Below are 15,993 nucleotides of genomic sequence, written 5' to 3'. Positions count from 1 at the left end.
CCAGGAATTGATCCAAGAGCCACAGCACTGCAAGGCAGCAATGCTAAACACTATACCAATTCTTGGTTAATAATTTGTTAAAAGGCACTACTTGAAGTCCTCTCCAGAACAAAGTAATTTAAAATGTGCCAAAATTGTCACGTTTTCATATACATTTTGAGATAACCTGTAGCCAACATGTCATTAAACCAAATAAATATTGCCAGAGGTGACAGATATCATAGAGTATTGACATTGATAACAATCATTGATTTCTTTTCATTTAAGTATATCGCTGATTTACTTAAAAATAATAGCAGTAATCTGGATGCAATAATGCAGGTGATAATGGACAGTAGTCTGCACAGTTACAACTTTTATTATCTAACACCCTATTTACTTAACTGATCAGATGCAGAAGTACTGCGTGAATAAAATATAATCAGCATAAAAACACAGGGTGACAGGGCTGATATTGATTCAGAAAAGCTGAAGGTGGCTATCAGCTAGAGACAGGAAATGTAGGAAAGGAATTAAGGTACATTTGTGTTTATAGATCAACTACAGTAGCTAATTTATTAATTATATAATGTTTGATCACATTCTTATTTCAGTAAAACACTCAAAATGAAGTTTTTGTATTTATGTCATTGAAAAACAGACGGGTATGACAATTAGTGCTGTTACCTCACAGCTCTAGGTTGTGGGCTTTTCCCACATTTTTTGGGGTGCTATCCAGGTAATCAGGTTTCCTCCCAGTAATATGATATACTGTATGGTGTGGCTATGCTAAATTGCAGTATGAAGAGCATGAATAGCGCTCTCAAACATGCACCACAAAGACATAAGATATGTTTTTCTTGTTGCATGATTCACTTTAAGTTAAGTGACAAAACGGATGGCACCACACTTTCCACCAGAATTTGCAGATACAACGATTAATTGGTTTTGTCAATGATGGCAAAACACCGAGGTCCTGAGGCAATAAAATCAGACCCAAACCATGACAAGCCCACCACATGTTGGACAGTCAGGAAGAGAGACTACTGTTGGAAGGCAATGTTTAGTTTTCATCACCCATCTTTCTCAATATGGCCAGAACATTTTGATTTATCTGTCCAGCGAACATTCTTACAGTAGCCTTGTGGATCATCAGGCGTTCTTTGGTGAACATAGGCGGCAATGTTCTTTTTTTTTTAGGAATCAATGGTTTCTTCCTGGTTTCTCTCCCATAGAAGTACACTTTTTCTGAGAAATTTAATATTGGTCAAGACCAAACTAACAAATCTTCTGACCATTGTATAGGACAGGACTGTCTGAACTTAGGTCTTGCTTACTTGTAACCTAATTATGTATTCACCTCATTTTTATTACCTCCTTACTTGTGCTAAGTAAAACTAGTGTTCTTACTTCACTGACACTGATTCTTAATAGTTTATTGTTCTCTACTTCAAATACTGCACCATTGCATCACAAAACCATTGAATTGGTAAATATGAACCTTTTTCGATATTTTGGGTATTTAAGTTTTCTGTTATGCTCTGCAGCACCTTTCTTACCTAAATTGATGTCTTTTACATTGATCACTTAATATGGGCTAACACTGATAAAACATTTCAGTTCAAGGCTACAAGAACTAAAGACACTGTTTCCTATGATATCTGGTTAACAGCACTCTTGTCTTATGTACTTTTTGATAATACTGCTCTGGGGATCATTATCAGCTTGTTACAGAACAGCATTCCCTCTATTGAGATGCTGTCTCTTCAGTTTCATTGTAAATTCTCTGGAATTGATAGCCTCAATGATATACATACATTTCAGATGTAATTAATTTGCTACCATAACCTAGATATAATATGTCTTTGGAAAAATATTATTTAGACACTTTTTAAAAAATGTTTGAGATGTATTTTTGCTTTTGGTTCTTGATTTCTACAGTACTTTACAATCATGTACCCTGTATTAAAAGTAAAAATATCATTTCTGATTAACAGACACTGATTCTGCTCTTTTTAATTATTACAATAAAAGACAAGAAAGTGAACTATATTATTCTGGAAATCTAACTTAGTTGAATATGAATTATATTATGTCCTAAAAGAATATTCACTGCTGTTAAATACAAATTAACCACCTGGGGATATTTCATGTATATCTTCTGTATTTTAAATAGCAATTTTCCAGTATATGCATTTACTATTATTCTTGTTCATTACTAACAAAGCCAGATTAAAATTATTGAATTATCTGATGATGATATTGTGTGATGTCTCAGGGAGACTGGAAGTAAAAAATTCAAAACCAAGCAAAAGAAATGTCTTGATAGTCATTAATTACAATTAATAACAAAGTGATTTTACAAGAAGTAATATTTTGTTGCTCTCTTAAGCCTTACTTAAGAGAGACTTATCAGTTTATAATAAGTAAAAAACAAGTGATGATAGGTCAAACTGAACAGATAAAGATAACAGACCTAAATAAAGTGCACACTAGTTCTTAGCATGCAATTGAGATTTTGCTTATTTGTGCTTTTTAATTTTTCCATAACCTTAATTGTTAATGATTTTTTTCCTTACACGCGAATCGCATGATGTCATATCCACTGTTATGCCGAAACAATTGTGTACACACAAATGATCAATAATCAGTATACTATAAGTATATATATAAGTATACTGTATATATCATATGGTTTTAAAGCCACTAAAGTAAAGTACAGTATGTTTCATAATAAAACATTTCCATAAACAAAATTTAGTTAAATTGTTGTCTGATTATTCATTGTTGAAATTTAAATTAAGGACGAAGTATGGGTTATTTCAATACGGAGGTAAACCTGAAAGAAGCACATCACGTTCACAACTAGCTACGGTATAATATTAAACCATATTTTGTATATCCAACTGAGTAATTTTGTTTTTGTAAAATAGCTCTACTTTCTTTTTCATTTATTTAATATTTAACATACTGTAATACAGTTTAATATTAATAAAAGTTCAAACAGTATATAACCTAAATTCTATAATTGGAAAAATATTGTCTCAAGGGGTTCAGCATTGACCAGGATTCAAAACCGGGCGTTTTCTGTGACACCACATTAAGCATTAAGCACACCACCAGTCTGACAACAGAATGTTTTTAAAATACTGTGGTATTTTAAGTATATTGCAGTGAGGTGTATGTACCACGGTTGTGAACAGCATTATTCAGTGCACATTCTGAATAATTCTGTATTATTGTACATTCTGTATAAGAAAAAAAAATAACTTCTTCTCAATAAAAAGTTTTGGTTCAGAATTATGTGTGTGGTAATACTGTATATGGATTGAAAAGCAGTTTCATAGCATTCCAATAATATATTTACTCTTTCTCTCACTACGTTTTTAATGTTTACACTGGATATCTTTATAATAATGACAACTAATTTGTTAGTACAGTATCGGCATCTCCAAGCATTATGCTCGTGTGTTCTGTACATTTATTAATTTTCATTTTACTCATGCACATACAGTATAATTTTTAAAATTTAATTGAAGAAATATCAACCTATTTTTCACTCATTGCAATCATTTCTTTTTTTAGTCTCTTGATGTGCAGAGTAATCGTTGCATACAGACCACTGCAGGTTGGAAAGCAATTATTCCCTCCATGCTTCTAAGAAAGTTTCTTTTTAACCATCTTTTATGCAACCACAACACAGTCAGGTGACAAACACTTTAATTTTTATGCTGCACTACATAGGATCCCAATACTCTACAAAAATGTTTAAAAATTATTTTAACAAAATAAAAATCAATAGTTAAGTCTCCATTGCTGCCAGATGGAAAAATAAAGAGTGATTTTTTTTGTCCACTTATTACTTGTCTTTTTGTCCATGTGACAGTATCTTAGTATGTTACAATACATTTTTATGCCAGAGCTTCTTTAAACACCTATTTGTTTATATTGGTTGAATGTGTAAAATGCCTTTAGTACATAACAGGCTTTTTAATCAGGTACTGTTGCATTATTCCTGTGCTTGGATATTTATACTTAGTAGTTGTGCATGTCTCTTTAGGGAAAGCTAATGATAATTTTTTGAAAGCCAGAGATTTGTAATGTTTCTGTATGTATCAATTCTTTTGCCTTTTTGTGTTCCCCGTTTCTCTCATAGGAACGTCTGTTACTATCTTTGCTTCCTGCTCATATTGCCAGGGTAATGAAGGCTGAAATTATACAGAGATTAAAGGGACCGAATTCTGGTCAGGTGGAAAACACAAACAACTTCCATAATTTGTATGTTCAACGGCACACCAATGTCAGGTATTTTTTTTATCTTCTTTTTAATCTTTAATCATAAATTAATCTTCTGAAGTTTTTTTGTTTCTCTTCAAGGCACACATAAGCACAAGAGTTCCTTTACATCTTTGTTCATTTTTTGATAAATTATTGGATTGTAAGTCTCTCATCTCAGTAATGGCCATCAGAGATGGCATCAGACTGGTGACACAAGATGTCCATGTATATACTGTAGTAACGTACTTATCTGTTAGTCAGTGATGTGCTGAATATGCACATTGCAAATCATTATTGGAAACGCAGTAAGCTTGGTGAACAGCTTAGTGATAGCTACTGTAGGTGAATGTGTAAATGTAATGCAGCTACTTATTTCAGCTGATGATTGCTGAATATAAGGTAACTAGCGGTAGCCATACACTTCATCAGTAAACATGAATGCATTGAATCTTTGTCCTTTTGGTTATGTGAGACATTTCCTTTGTATGGAATATTTTTGTGTACATGTATATTTTTATTTAGGGAAAATAACTTAGCTGTTTAAGACCAAATAGAATACTGTCAATGAATTTAGCAAGAGCTCAAAGTGATCTAGATTTTCTTTTTCAATCAGTCATAATAATCCTAATGGGTCTATCTTGTTGTTTAATTATAAAACTGACTTTAGACAAATATATAATTGCCAAAATTATAGGATCACATTCTAATTGCTACCATTAGTTCATAACACCTAACACATTTTTTGTCTTTACTTAAAGAAGAAGCTCTTTATTCATATTGGGGAGATGTGTATATCACCTTCAACTCATTCACATAATATCTAACCTTGAAAACAGCTTTTTAAGGTCAAAGTATATTGTTTTTATCTGCATCAAGTATTTATCACAACATTGGAGTGCATGCTTCCTCACTTAGGCTACAGCACAACACACCTCTATATTGGACTAAATATTGACCGGAAAAATATACAAGAATAATCGGTTTTATTGAAGGAGGTGGAGGCATTTTAACTCAGGAAATAAGATCTTAATTTCCTGTTCATTTTCTCTATTACAAAGGTGATTGTTCCTCTTATTCTTTTTCAAACAGTCATCACCTCTTTCTTCTTTTATCACCTCAATACAAAAGCTCATCTAATTAACCATATTTATCTGTTGTCTTTGTGTATAATTAACATAATAAGAAATGAAAACAGTCATCCAAATGAGTTATGTTTTTGCTTAGAGTATTGTTCACTTCATTGATATACAGTAGTTGTTAGTGATAGTGTTTTCCAAAAACAGAACTAAAACCTCCACAAAGGATCCACCTAATGACCTTTATTAGTTTTGTACCCACAAATCCAATAATTTAAACAATCTTCAGTTGTAATTTAACTTAAACATAACTGAGTACAGGTCATTAAGGCAATGACGTAAAAATATTTGCAAAAATATATTTTTTATTTTCTTTAATGATGATATTTGAGTAGTACACCACCCTATTAAAGAAAAGTAACTGGATCCTTCATCTGGATCCATGAATGCATGTTAGTATTGAACTGTAATAAAAAAACTATTTAGAGTCAAAACACAAACCCTGAAATACTACGGTGATTAAAAAAGTAATATTATACTATATAAAAGTTTTTTTGTCTCTGATGTTTCGTCCCCCTTTTTCTGTCTTGGTGTTACATTTGCAAATTTCCCAGTCTATGGGTTCAGCTCTCAACTTTAATGAGAGTTACAATATTCCACCTAAGGATCTATTAATAACATCCCTCATTTCTTTTAGTGCCATGATCAAATCCCAGCAGGTACAGAGCCTCGCTTGTCACAGATACAATGAGAAAAACCTGCAGTGCTGGTTTGGTGGTATTTTTTACTCTTTTTCTCATTTTCACTTGCTATTTAGTTTCATGTTATTCAACCTCATCCCTTAACTTTCCTTCATTAAGACTTTTTTTTTAATTATCCAGACAACAGCCAGCTTTTAACAGGCAATTGTTTTGTGCTGTACTTATCAACCACTTTCTCTGTATTTTTAAGTATTCTATATGCTGATATTGTGGGATTTACACGACTTGCCAGTGACTGCTCACCAGGGGAGCTAGTCCACATGCTAAATGAACTCTTTGGAAAGTTTGATCAGATTGCTAAGGTATGTTCACCAGCATCACTATGTATAATTGTGAGAACCTGCAGTCTGCAATTTAAAACACAAATGTGTTCGCAAATATCATTTTTAATATGTTTGTTAGATCTTGGATGTATTGCAAACATATCAGAATGCACTTTTTCCAATTGTCGTTTTATTCATGGATATCTCTTTCTTCCAAATCTTGATTTCATGCCATAATAAATGTTCCACCAATTACCTTATTTGTTATTAGCAAAGAACCAGGTTTTAGTCTTTGTTACACAAAAGGCATTATTTGTGCAGTCAAGAATTTACATAATTCTAAGTAATTTCTGTTGCTCTTTTTTTTAATAAGGCTTTATGTAATGCCCATAATATGTTCATAATACTTTCTTCAGGCCTAAATAATATATCTTTCATTACCTTTAAAAGCATTCTTCAAAAATATTCTATATAAGAGGTACTTTTCAGTGCAAAACATTGATTCCAGCTCCAACCAACAATCCCAATACTAGACCTAACCATAGTTCTTAACTTAAAACATACCATAATGTGCACTTCACAAAGGTTATGAAGACTTTATCTTTTCAATAATAGTCTTTAGGAATTCAGAATGAAATACAAGCCACAGAGAGCTGGACTCAAAAGGAACAGTAATTTCTCATCTCAAAAATTCAGGTCATTATTTTATTATATTTTCCATGTGCTGAAAATTGCAAACATGATGTTGTACTTTTTAGAACTTGTAGTTAGCCTCCATGCTTCTTCTCAATCATTTTTACTTATTTCCATTTTAGGAGAATGAATGTATGAGAATTAAAATACTTGGAGACTGCTATTACTGTGTTTCTGGCCTACCTGAATCACTGCCAAACCATGCTAAAAATTGTGTGAAAATGGGTCTGGACATGTGTGAAGCCATAAAGTGAGTAAACCAATCCATTTTTTTCTGGTTTTGTAAATTTAATTTAAGATGTGCCAATGTACTAGGCAAAACTTCCTTTATGCATTGAATAGATTTATGCATTTCCAGGGCAAATCGTTTATATGATTTTCAAATTGTTTTGTCTGATTTTGTTTTGATAAACAAAGAGATTAAAATTACTAGCATATGTCTTTGATAAACATACACAGAAAATCACTATTTTCCACTCATCTTTGAAATTAGGTTATGGAAAAGCAGTGATAAAAGTGACTTGGCAAAAAAAACATCAATCACACTGAGTAACAATTTAAGGCAGAAGTAGCAGAACACAACAATGTTGTCTTACAAAAAGAAACATTGTGTAAAAGATGTCAAAACTGAAGTGAGTTTAAATAAAATCATGTGCCTCCTAGCACCTTACCCAATGTTTATCAGAAATTATATTTTGTATAAAATGCAATACATAGGCACTGAATAATTTCTGATGTTTTGGATGCTTAAATAACCCTCCTCATGACAGATCTATGAGGGTTTGTCTGTTTAGCTGAAATTGTCTTGTCATCATCAGATATAGAACAGGAACTATCATGTTCCATTTACAATGTGCTGTACAAGGCCAGCAATTTAACATTAGGAGACAGACTGAAGTCTTATAAACTACACCCCTGGTGCCCATGTCACAGCAATAATATAAAACAACAAGATTATAAATAAAATTAATAGCTATCAGATGTGTGATAATAAAATGATAACTCAGAGCAGCCTCTTTGACACATGATCATTCTCGTTCCTAATGTAGGGAATGAATTTTGTTTTCAGCTAGTGATTCAACAATTTTTTTTTAATATTAATATGTGTAATGCATAAAACGTAATGCATCCATCCATTTTAAGCACTTCTTCCCATTTAGGGTCATAGGAGAGCTAGAGGCTATCCTTGCAAGCAACAGGTGCAAGGCAGGATACCCACTGGATTGGACCTCAGTCCCTAGCAGGCTAGAGAAAACAACCACACGGTCATAGTTTTCCCAAAAGCCAATAAACCTACCAGTACGTCTTTGGACTGTGAGAAGAATCCCACACAAACAGGTCCAGAATTGAACCCAGGGCCCAAGTACTGCCAAACACTGTGCCATTGTGCTGCCTGTGTGATTAATTGTTGTACAATATTTAATGCTTTACATATTTAATATTCATAAGGAAGAGTTGGAAATCAAGCTCTTTAGAACTACGGGAGACTAAAATCCATTCCAGAACCACGTGCTAAGAGTAATACACAAGTTTTGTTGTTTTTTTTAGATTCTTGCAGGTGAATGAGTAGCTGTCTACAGATTTCCCTTGAAAGTTGTAGCCTGTCAATTGATTATCCACAACGTGGAGAGAATGCTGAAAAAGCAACCCATGAAGCCTTTTAGCAAATTACTTCTTGTGGAATTGGGATAGTCAACTTAAATTTGACATTAGCTAATATAAGCATTTAAAATATAAAAATATTCTAGATATGTGAATACTGTAGATCCACTTTTTTGTACAATATTGAACAGATTTGGACCAGATTTGTTTAAATGAATACTTGCCAATGTAGGAAGAATTGTTCTATGTCACACAGTAACTGCTATGTCTTCATTATTTCATTTTAGCAAGAAATTCCCACAATAAATGTATCCTTTTTCAAGGCTTCCTAGAAGTATATTCGGTAATAGGCTCTTCTGGGAGTTCAGCTCATTAAATATAACTACTGTACAAGTACCCAGTATTGATGTTAGATGAGATAAATGGGTAAAATTCTCCTTGGTATGTAAAAGTCTGATTCTGGACTAAGAAGACTTTGAAAGGCATGATGTCCTTCAGGATGCCTGAAGAACTCCATGTTGTCTTTAAGAGCTGAATTTGTCCTATTGTTTAGGAGTAATATCCTGCTTATTCTGTTCTGATATGATATGTGAAACAAAGTACCTGGTTTAGCAGTTGGAGTCAGTGCTTTTGCTTATATGAGTGAAAGAATTACCAAATATTAAAATGAGGCAGAAGGGGGAAAATGACTGTCAATTAAAATCCATTTTCAATTTGCATCTTCTGAAAATGACAGCAAAAAAGCCAACCTAAAACTTTAAAATAACATGATTTATCTTGCAAAATACCCTTCTTTGAAGATCAGCATGTAGTGCTTTGTTGTCAGTTTTTAAAAAGTGCATTTCATTCTTTATGAATGGCCTTTTAGAATGTTTCACTTGTTTTCATGTAAACTGATAGACAGATGTTAAAAACTGACTCACACCTGTCTCTGAATCATAAAAGCAGCATATTCTCGAAATAATATCATGATGTACAATGATCTGAAGAATAGGCTTACAAGTCTTTTAATGTGCAAGAGAATAAAACTATTCACTTAATGTATATATTGTAAGACTGACAGCTTTTAAAGATTTTTGATGGAGCACAATTGAATAATAAATCACATGAATTGTTAAACTGTGAATCTCTTCCACTTAAACTGCATTCATGACATTGAAAACACTGAAGTAGTCTTTGTTCCTGTTTTAGTTGTGTGTAAGTGCATTTGTGCTTTATTACAAATAATTTGTCAAAAGCACTTGAGATTTTAATATCAATCAGCAATTTAACATAAATATTCTTAGTGATCTTTGTAAAATTTTGACCTTAAATAAGATCTGTCCTTAATCTTTTCTTTTTTTCAGAAATGGGCAGAAATGGGTTATCTGATTTTCAGATAAGCAGCAAACTGCTCAATATGTTTTAGCACTTTGAAAGCCAGGCACAGCTGTCTGAGCAGATATTTTGAGAAATGTTCACCAAAGTTAAATTTTAGGGTAAAGTACAGCAGCTATTACCAAAAAATTATTTTTTGTAGAAATATAATATCTTAGGAAATAAGAAATCTAACCAGTTTGTCAAACTTTAAACCACAAAAACTACATATATTGATGATTTGTGATGGCATGCTTACAAAAATTAAAGATTACCCTACCTTGTGTTTAAGTACCTTAAATGCTATTCATTCATTTCTCAAAGAGATTCTTTAGATTATAATGTCAATTGTATGCCTGGATGCTCTGATAATAAGGTGTTTTTTCAGTCATGCTAGATGCTTTAAGGAATAACTAGCAACTAGCAATTTTAAACATTTTGCAGCTTCTTTTTTTAATTGAAGTGATATGATAATTCTTAAACTTGAGAATAAAAACACAATTTAATATGTCATTTTAAATTGAATGTATTTTACAAACAAGCAGCACAAAATTATAATTGCATTCTAAAGTGTGATCACTGTGTTTACTGAAGTTTATTTTATGTGATGCTACAGCATTTAATAGCTTTAAAAAATCTTAACACCTGAAAATGCACCTGTTGCACTTCTTATTTTTCTTTAATAAGGAAAGTGAGAGATGCCACTGGAGTTGACATAAATATGCGGGTCGGAGTGCATTCTGGGAATGTTCTGTGTGGTGTGATTGGGCTCCAGAAGTGGCAGTATGATGTATGGTCACATGATGTGACACTGGCCAATCATATGGAGGCTGGTGGAGTTCCTGGGTAAGTATTATTTTTCTTTTACAATCAAGCAATTAGATTTTGCAATCATTAGGTTAATCGGACTGTTAATTAGTTTTATTTTTATTTCATGCACTTCATTTTAGAAAACAGGCATACCTTGTATTCAATCCAGTCAGTTCAAGTGCCCATAAATACTAAAATACCCTCATTTTAAGTCAATTTCAAGATTTAAAAGAGAATATTTGGTTACATATCCCCTTGCAACAAGAACAGCATGAAGTAATAAAGTAACCTATTGAGCACACCTAACACAGATTTTGTTCTGATATGATCAAATGAATGCATAGAATTACCCAAAAGTGTTTTATATTGTACTTACTATATTCATATTATTTTCATGACTGCCAATACTAATTTCTTTGCTTGTTAAGCAAAAAGAACAAAGTTGTCCAGAAAGGTTGCAAGTGAGAGGAGGTTTCTCAACCCATCTAGCCTGTTTGCGCATTATCTGCTCATTGAACTCAGGAAACCATCCTGCCATGTCCTAACAGCAAACAGTTTCAGCTTCAAGAATATGACTGGTTTCAGTCATTAAAACTCCTTATGGATTTATGAATAGGTTAATTATATGAAAGAGACATGGTTCCATGTTTTTTTTAAGACTTCTGCCACCTTGGCATTTTAAAACTTCATTATAATCAAGTGAAAAGTAATCTGTAGTTTCATGTTACTTTTTAATAATCCCTTCTGTTTTGGGTGAATGTTTTCTCATTGACAGTTAATATGTTTACATAAAAGGTGTTGTCTAGGAAACTTGTTTCCAGTAGTAGTGTGATTTCTACTATTCTAAGCAGACAGAAAATTATGTGCTACTTTAAAACACCTAGACACAGAGACATGACCCAAGTGAAAATTGGAAATCATGTACAGTAAGCTATTGCTTTAGTTATCTCAACTTAGTATTTTAGTGAGGTATAACAGGCAACATATTGGACATCACAATTCTAAAAAGTTTGAAATTACATACTGTAATGAAAATTACATACAAATTATAAAGAAAAATGATCAATAAAAAGTGTAATTTGACTTCTGCAGAAGCATGCTAAATTTAGCTTATAACCTACCAAAGAAGAATAAAATGAGGATTTACGGCCTGTCATCAAAGCATGTTGTGTTATTCCTCTGTATGAGCACTGTCAAGCATTTTAACAAGCCTGCTGAAGGTTTTTGAAAGGGAAAGGATGAGCTTAAAGTATAGCAATCAGCACTTGGAAATGTATATCTTAAGGGAACCAGCAGGTAGCAGGAATTTGAAATGGTAGATCTCAACATGATCACATACTGGAATTCTGATGTGAAAATTAGCTCAACACACAAATAGATCTTAAAAGCTTCATAGCCAACAACAAGCAGAACTTTTCACAATTTTATTTTCATTCAAGTTTTGTTTTTGAAAAACTGAAAAATATTATAAGAACTGAAGCTAATATCCTGTGGTTTAAGCATTATATAGTTGTTTTTTATGAGGCATTGAGGCATGTTATTAAAAATAATATAAGATATAAAGTAGCTGTGAATTTTTTGGAGCTGTGGTAATGTGTGTTTAAAGATATTAAAACCTTATCATCTGAATGCAGAAACAGAGGTTCTGAATCTATGTGGTCATTAATAGTCACAGGGTATTGTTGAAAAGAGTGGGGGTGTTAACCCCAGTGTCATGGCCAAATTTCCCCCTGGTCTGTACCAATCATGGCCTCCTAATCCCCATCTGTAAATTGGCTTCATCACACTATTCTCCTCCCCACTGAGAGCTGATATGTGGTGAGCAGACTGGGACTCTTTGGCTGCAGTCACATCGTCCAGATGGCTGCTACACATTGATGGTGGCAGAGGAGAGTCCGTATCAGGAAAAGGAACCATTTTTTTCTTACTGCCCCATCACCTCATATTGCAAGCCACCTAATCTGCGCAATCTTCCATGTTCACAACACTCTTAACTACCCACAGTAAACACCTACACCAGGTGTTTTTCCCTGTAACAGAGGGTCACCTGCAGGTATACTGTATATCCAATACGACACACATTCAGGAGCCCCTCTGGACCATTCCACGTCACCCTGACGTCATTGTGTAATTCCAGTAAACACTTTTTATCACATCTAATGTAGAAAATGCCCAGCTATTTACACAGGTGAAACAGGAAAAAGACTGCCAGACCGTTGTCAGATGTCAGTGCTCCAAGGATCAAAGATCAATCCTTATAGCCATAATCTTTCTGATCTCTCTGTCTGTGTCCTCGCAGAGGGGTTTTGAAACTCCTACTGCAGACAGACATCCAAAACCAAAATTATCCTTGGATCACACCTCCTCCTTCTCTCAAGGACAGACTCATCTCCTTCTAAATCCTCTTTCTTTGCAGATTTTGGCTTTCCATCCCTCCCCCCTGTTCTCCCTGAGTTTGAACCTCGTTATCACCTGCTATATGCCCAATTCCTATCTGCTCCCCACCCCTTCTTACCTTCTTGTCTCTTGTTCTACTGCACCTTATTCATTTGCCTTATTTCCCTCTCTCCCTCACATCTGAGGTAGGCTCCACTGCCAAAACATTGTGATTCTTTTCTTTACCTCTTTAATCTTCTTTTCCTCTTTAACTTTTCTATTAAATATATATTGCAGAAAAAATCATCTTTTATGAAGAAAGTTTCTTCTGAGAGATGATCAACATGATTTTTAAGGTTTTGTTTTTTAATAGAGACATTTCTGTGTCAAAACAAATAAATTTAACCTAAAGCATTATTTATGCTTTCAAAAGTAAACTACTTAAACTTTCTGTATTCATTTGCAGACGGGTTCACATAACCTCAGTTACACTAGAGCATTTAAATGGAGCCTACAAAGTTGAGGATGGAGATGGCCAAAATAGAGATCCTTATCTAAAGGAACATGGTGTTATCACTTATCTTGTCATCAACCCAAAAGTAAGAAGTGGCTGTTTTATTCTGCATTAAGAAAAAAATTGGTACTGACAGCTAACATTGGAGAACTTTCAAAAGAAAGAGTTATTATAGAAACTTAAAGCAACACTACAAAATCCAGCAGATCACTGGCCATTGATTACAGAAGGAGTTTTAAATTAAATTGATGTGATCATTTTACACAGTGCTTTAATCAAGATTATCAGGTTTCATCTGCAACTGTTCATCTTCTTAGAAATGGTACAAATATGTTTTTCCTTATTTCCTTGTGTTCAGAGGCTAAAAAAAATGCAGTGTAACGTGCCTTAAAATGAATAAACCCTTGATAAGTGAAATACTTCAGGAAATGAAATGAAAATGAGTCATTGTATGAATGTGGTCTTGGGCCAGGGTGTTAAAAGTTCATCTTTGCCAACGAGCAGGGGGAGAGGCGGAGCCCTCAGCACCACTTCAGGCCAAGACACACACTGGATGGGGCCAAGATGAGAGCCTCTGTGCGAATGACCAGGTACCTGGAGTCCTGGGGGGCAGCTAAGCCCTTTGCTCATTTGCACCACCGGGACAGCATGACTACTGAAAACGGCAAGATCAACACAACAGTAAGACTTTCTATTTAATATTTTGGTTGCAATTAGGAAGAAATGTCTTCTATGTGTGTTCTTAAACCACATAACATATTCACAATCTGGATAACAAACTATATAAAATTGCATTTCACAGAAATTAAGATCTTGTTTACCTTTTCTTTGAGTTTGTTCCACAAAAGGTCCACTTGCATTGTAGTATACTGGCAATATGTACTTTGGATATGTGTCCTGTTTTTAAAGGCATTGCATTGATCACCAGTATTGACATGTTACTTTAAGGAATGCTTCCATGTTCAGCTGAAATTGTCACAGTGTTTGAATTTACCATGTACAGGGGTTCATTTAGTCACCATCATGAAAATGTTGGAACACAGTCTTGAGAGAGTGCTGACCTTAACATTAACCATTAACTCTAACATGAACCATTCTGTGCAAAATGTTTAGCTTCAATGACTTACGGAATTATAACAAAGAACAAAACAAATAGCCTGTAATTTCTTCTTATTTTAGGATGTACCGATGGGACAATATCATTTTCAGAGGCGCTCTGAAAGGTCTGTGGTATATTTTTGGTGTGTTAGTTAGTTTATAAATAACTTACATACTTGGAGATGATTCACACACAAGACAGCTGTTGTGAGGTTCATCAAAGCATCTCCTGGGGAGGCTTTCATACAGAAGTGGATAAATGATTCTGTAGCTGATGGTGAAAATTTATTATTAGCTTTTTATTTATATCATGCCTTTATGCAAAGTAAGTTAAAATAATTAAAGAAGTGTAAAAATATATATTGTCCAATGTAGAACAAATGTTATACATTATAGCGTATACTGTATAACAAAACTAAATCAAAAAATTAAACCGTGAGTAAAGTAACAGAACATGAAAGATGCATAGTTAAACAGTAATTTCAAGTTAAATTATGTGAATTAACATCTTACATAGGTGATTATTTTGACATAACTAAGAATTTTAGAAAAAAAACCCTACAAATCAAAATTGCATATCCAGTGTTAATACTCAAAAGACTGCCAAGTTGAGAGTGGATTTGTGACATCGCAAAGATATGTTTCTTCATAGGCTTCTACCATTTTTTGCATTTACTGAGTGCTTACAGTTAGTTCTGCCATTCTGTCATGTCTGCTCTGTTGAACTGAGAAAAACAGCATAATGTCCTGTAATATCTTGATTTCTATGAATATACAGGGGCAGGATGACTTTTGTAGTTCATTGAAATGTCTTATTTCAGCAATCACCATAGAAATTTTATGAAGTCATATGCTTCAATCTACATAATCCTCCTGAAAAACACAATGTAATTTCAGCAGGTATAGGGATCAAAAAGACATTTTCCATTCACCTTGGTAAGAAATGCAATACATTAGCAAGTACTATTTCACTGCATTCATCACAGATAATATATTTTTAACGATTAATGAAATGGCTTAATTGTACTCTTGTTTTTACAGGACAAAATCACAGAAAAAGCGGTTTGAGGAAGAGCTGAATGAGAGAATGATTCGAACATTTGATGGAATAAACTCACAAAAGTATGTGAGTTTTTATTTCTGTTTTGTTGCTGAGAAGTGGCTGTAATCTATAGCCTCATGTACAA

At 33.5% G+C, this 15,993-nt stretch overlaps 1 protein-coding gene across 5 annotated transcripts in view; it reads left to right on the top strand.

Moving 5' to 3' along the window:
- Positions 1 to 15,993, top strand: part of LOC102696921 (adenylate cyclase type 2) — a 105,848-nt gene that overhangs the window by 67,923 nt on the left and 21,932 nt on the right. For all 5 annotated transcript variants that reach the window (XM_015357092.2, XM_069195269.1, XM_015357091.2 and 2 more), the window contains 8 exons: positions 4,136 to 4,284; positions 6,285 to 6,396; positions 7,173 to 7,300; positions 10,696 to 10,854; positions 13,661 to 13,793; positions 14,213 to 14,389; positions 14,888 to 14,931; positions 15,848 to 15,928. In XM_015357092.2, the coding sequence (XP_015212578.2) occupies positions 4,136 to 4,284; positions 6,285 to 6,396; positions 7,173 to 7,300; positions 10,696 to 10,854; positions 13,661 to 13,793; positions 14,213 to 14,389; positions 14,888 to 14,931; positions 15,848 to 15,928 (983 nt within the window). The remainder of the gene's footprint in view (positions 1 to 4,135; positions 4,285 to 6,284; positions 6,397 to 7,172; positions 7,301 to 10,695; positions 10,855 to 13,660; positions 13,794 to 14,212; positions 14,390 to 14,887; positions 14,932 to 15,847; positions 15,929 to 15,993) is intronic.

This window comes from Lepisosteus oculatus, chromosome 10 (assembly GCF_040954835.1).
Source record: "Lepisosteus oculatus isolate fLepOcu1 chromosome 10, fLepOcu1.hap2, whole genome shotgun sequence".
Taxonomy (NCBI): domain Eukaryota; kingdom Metazoa; phylum Chordata; class Actinopteri; order Semionotiformes; family Lepisosteidae; genus Lepisosteus; species Lepisosteus oculatus.
The sequence above is the reverse complement of the archived record's forward strand: the minus strand, read 5'-3'. Positions and strand labels throughout refer to the sequence as shown.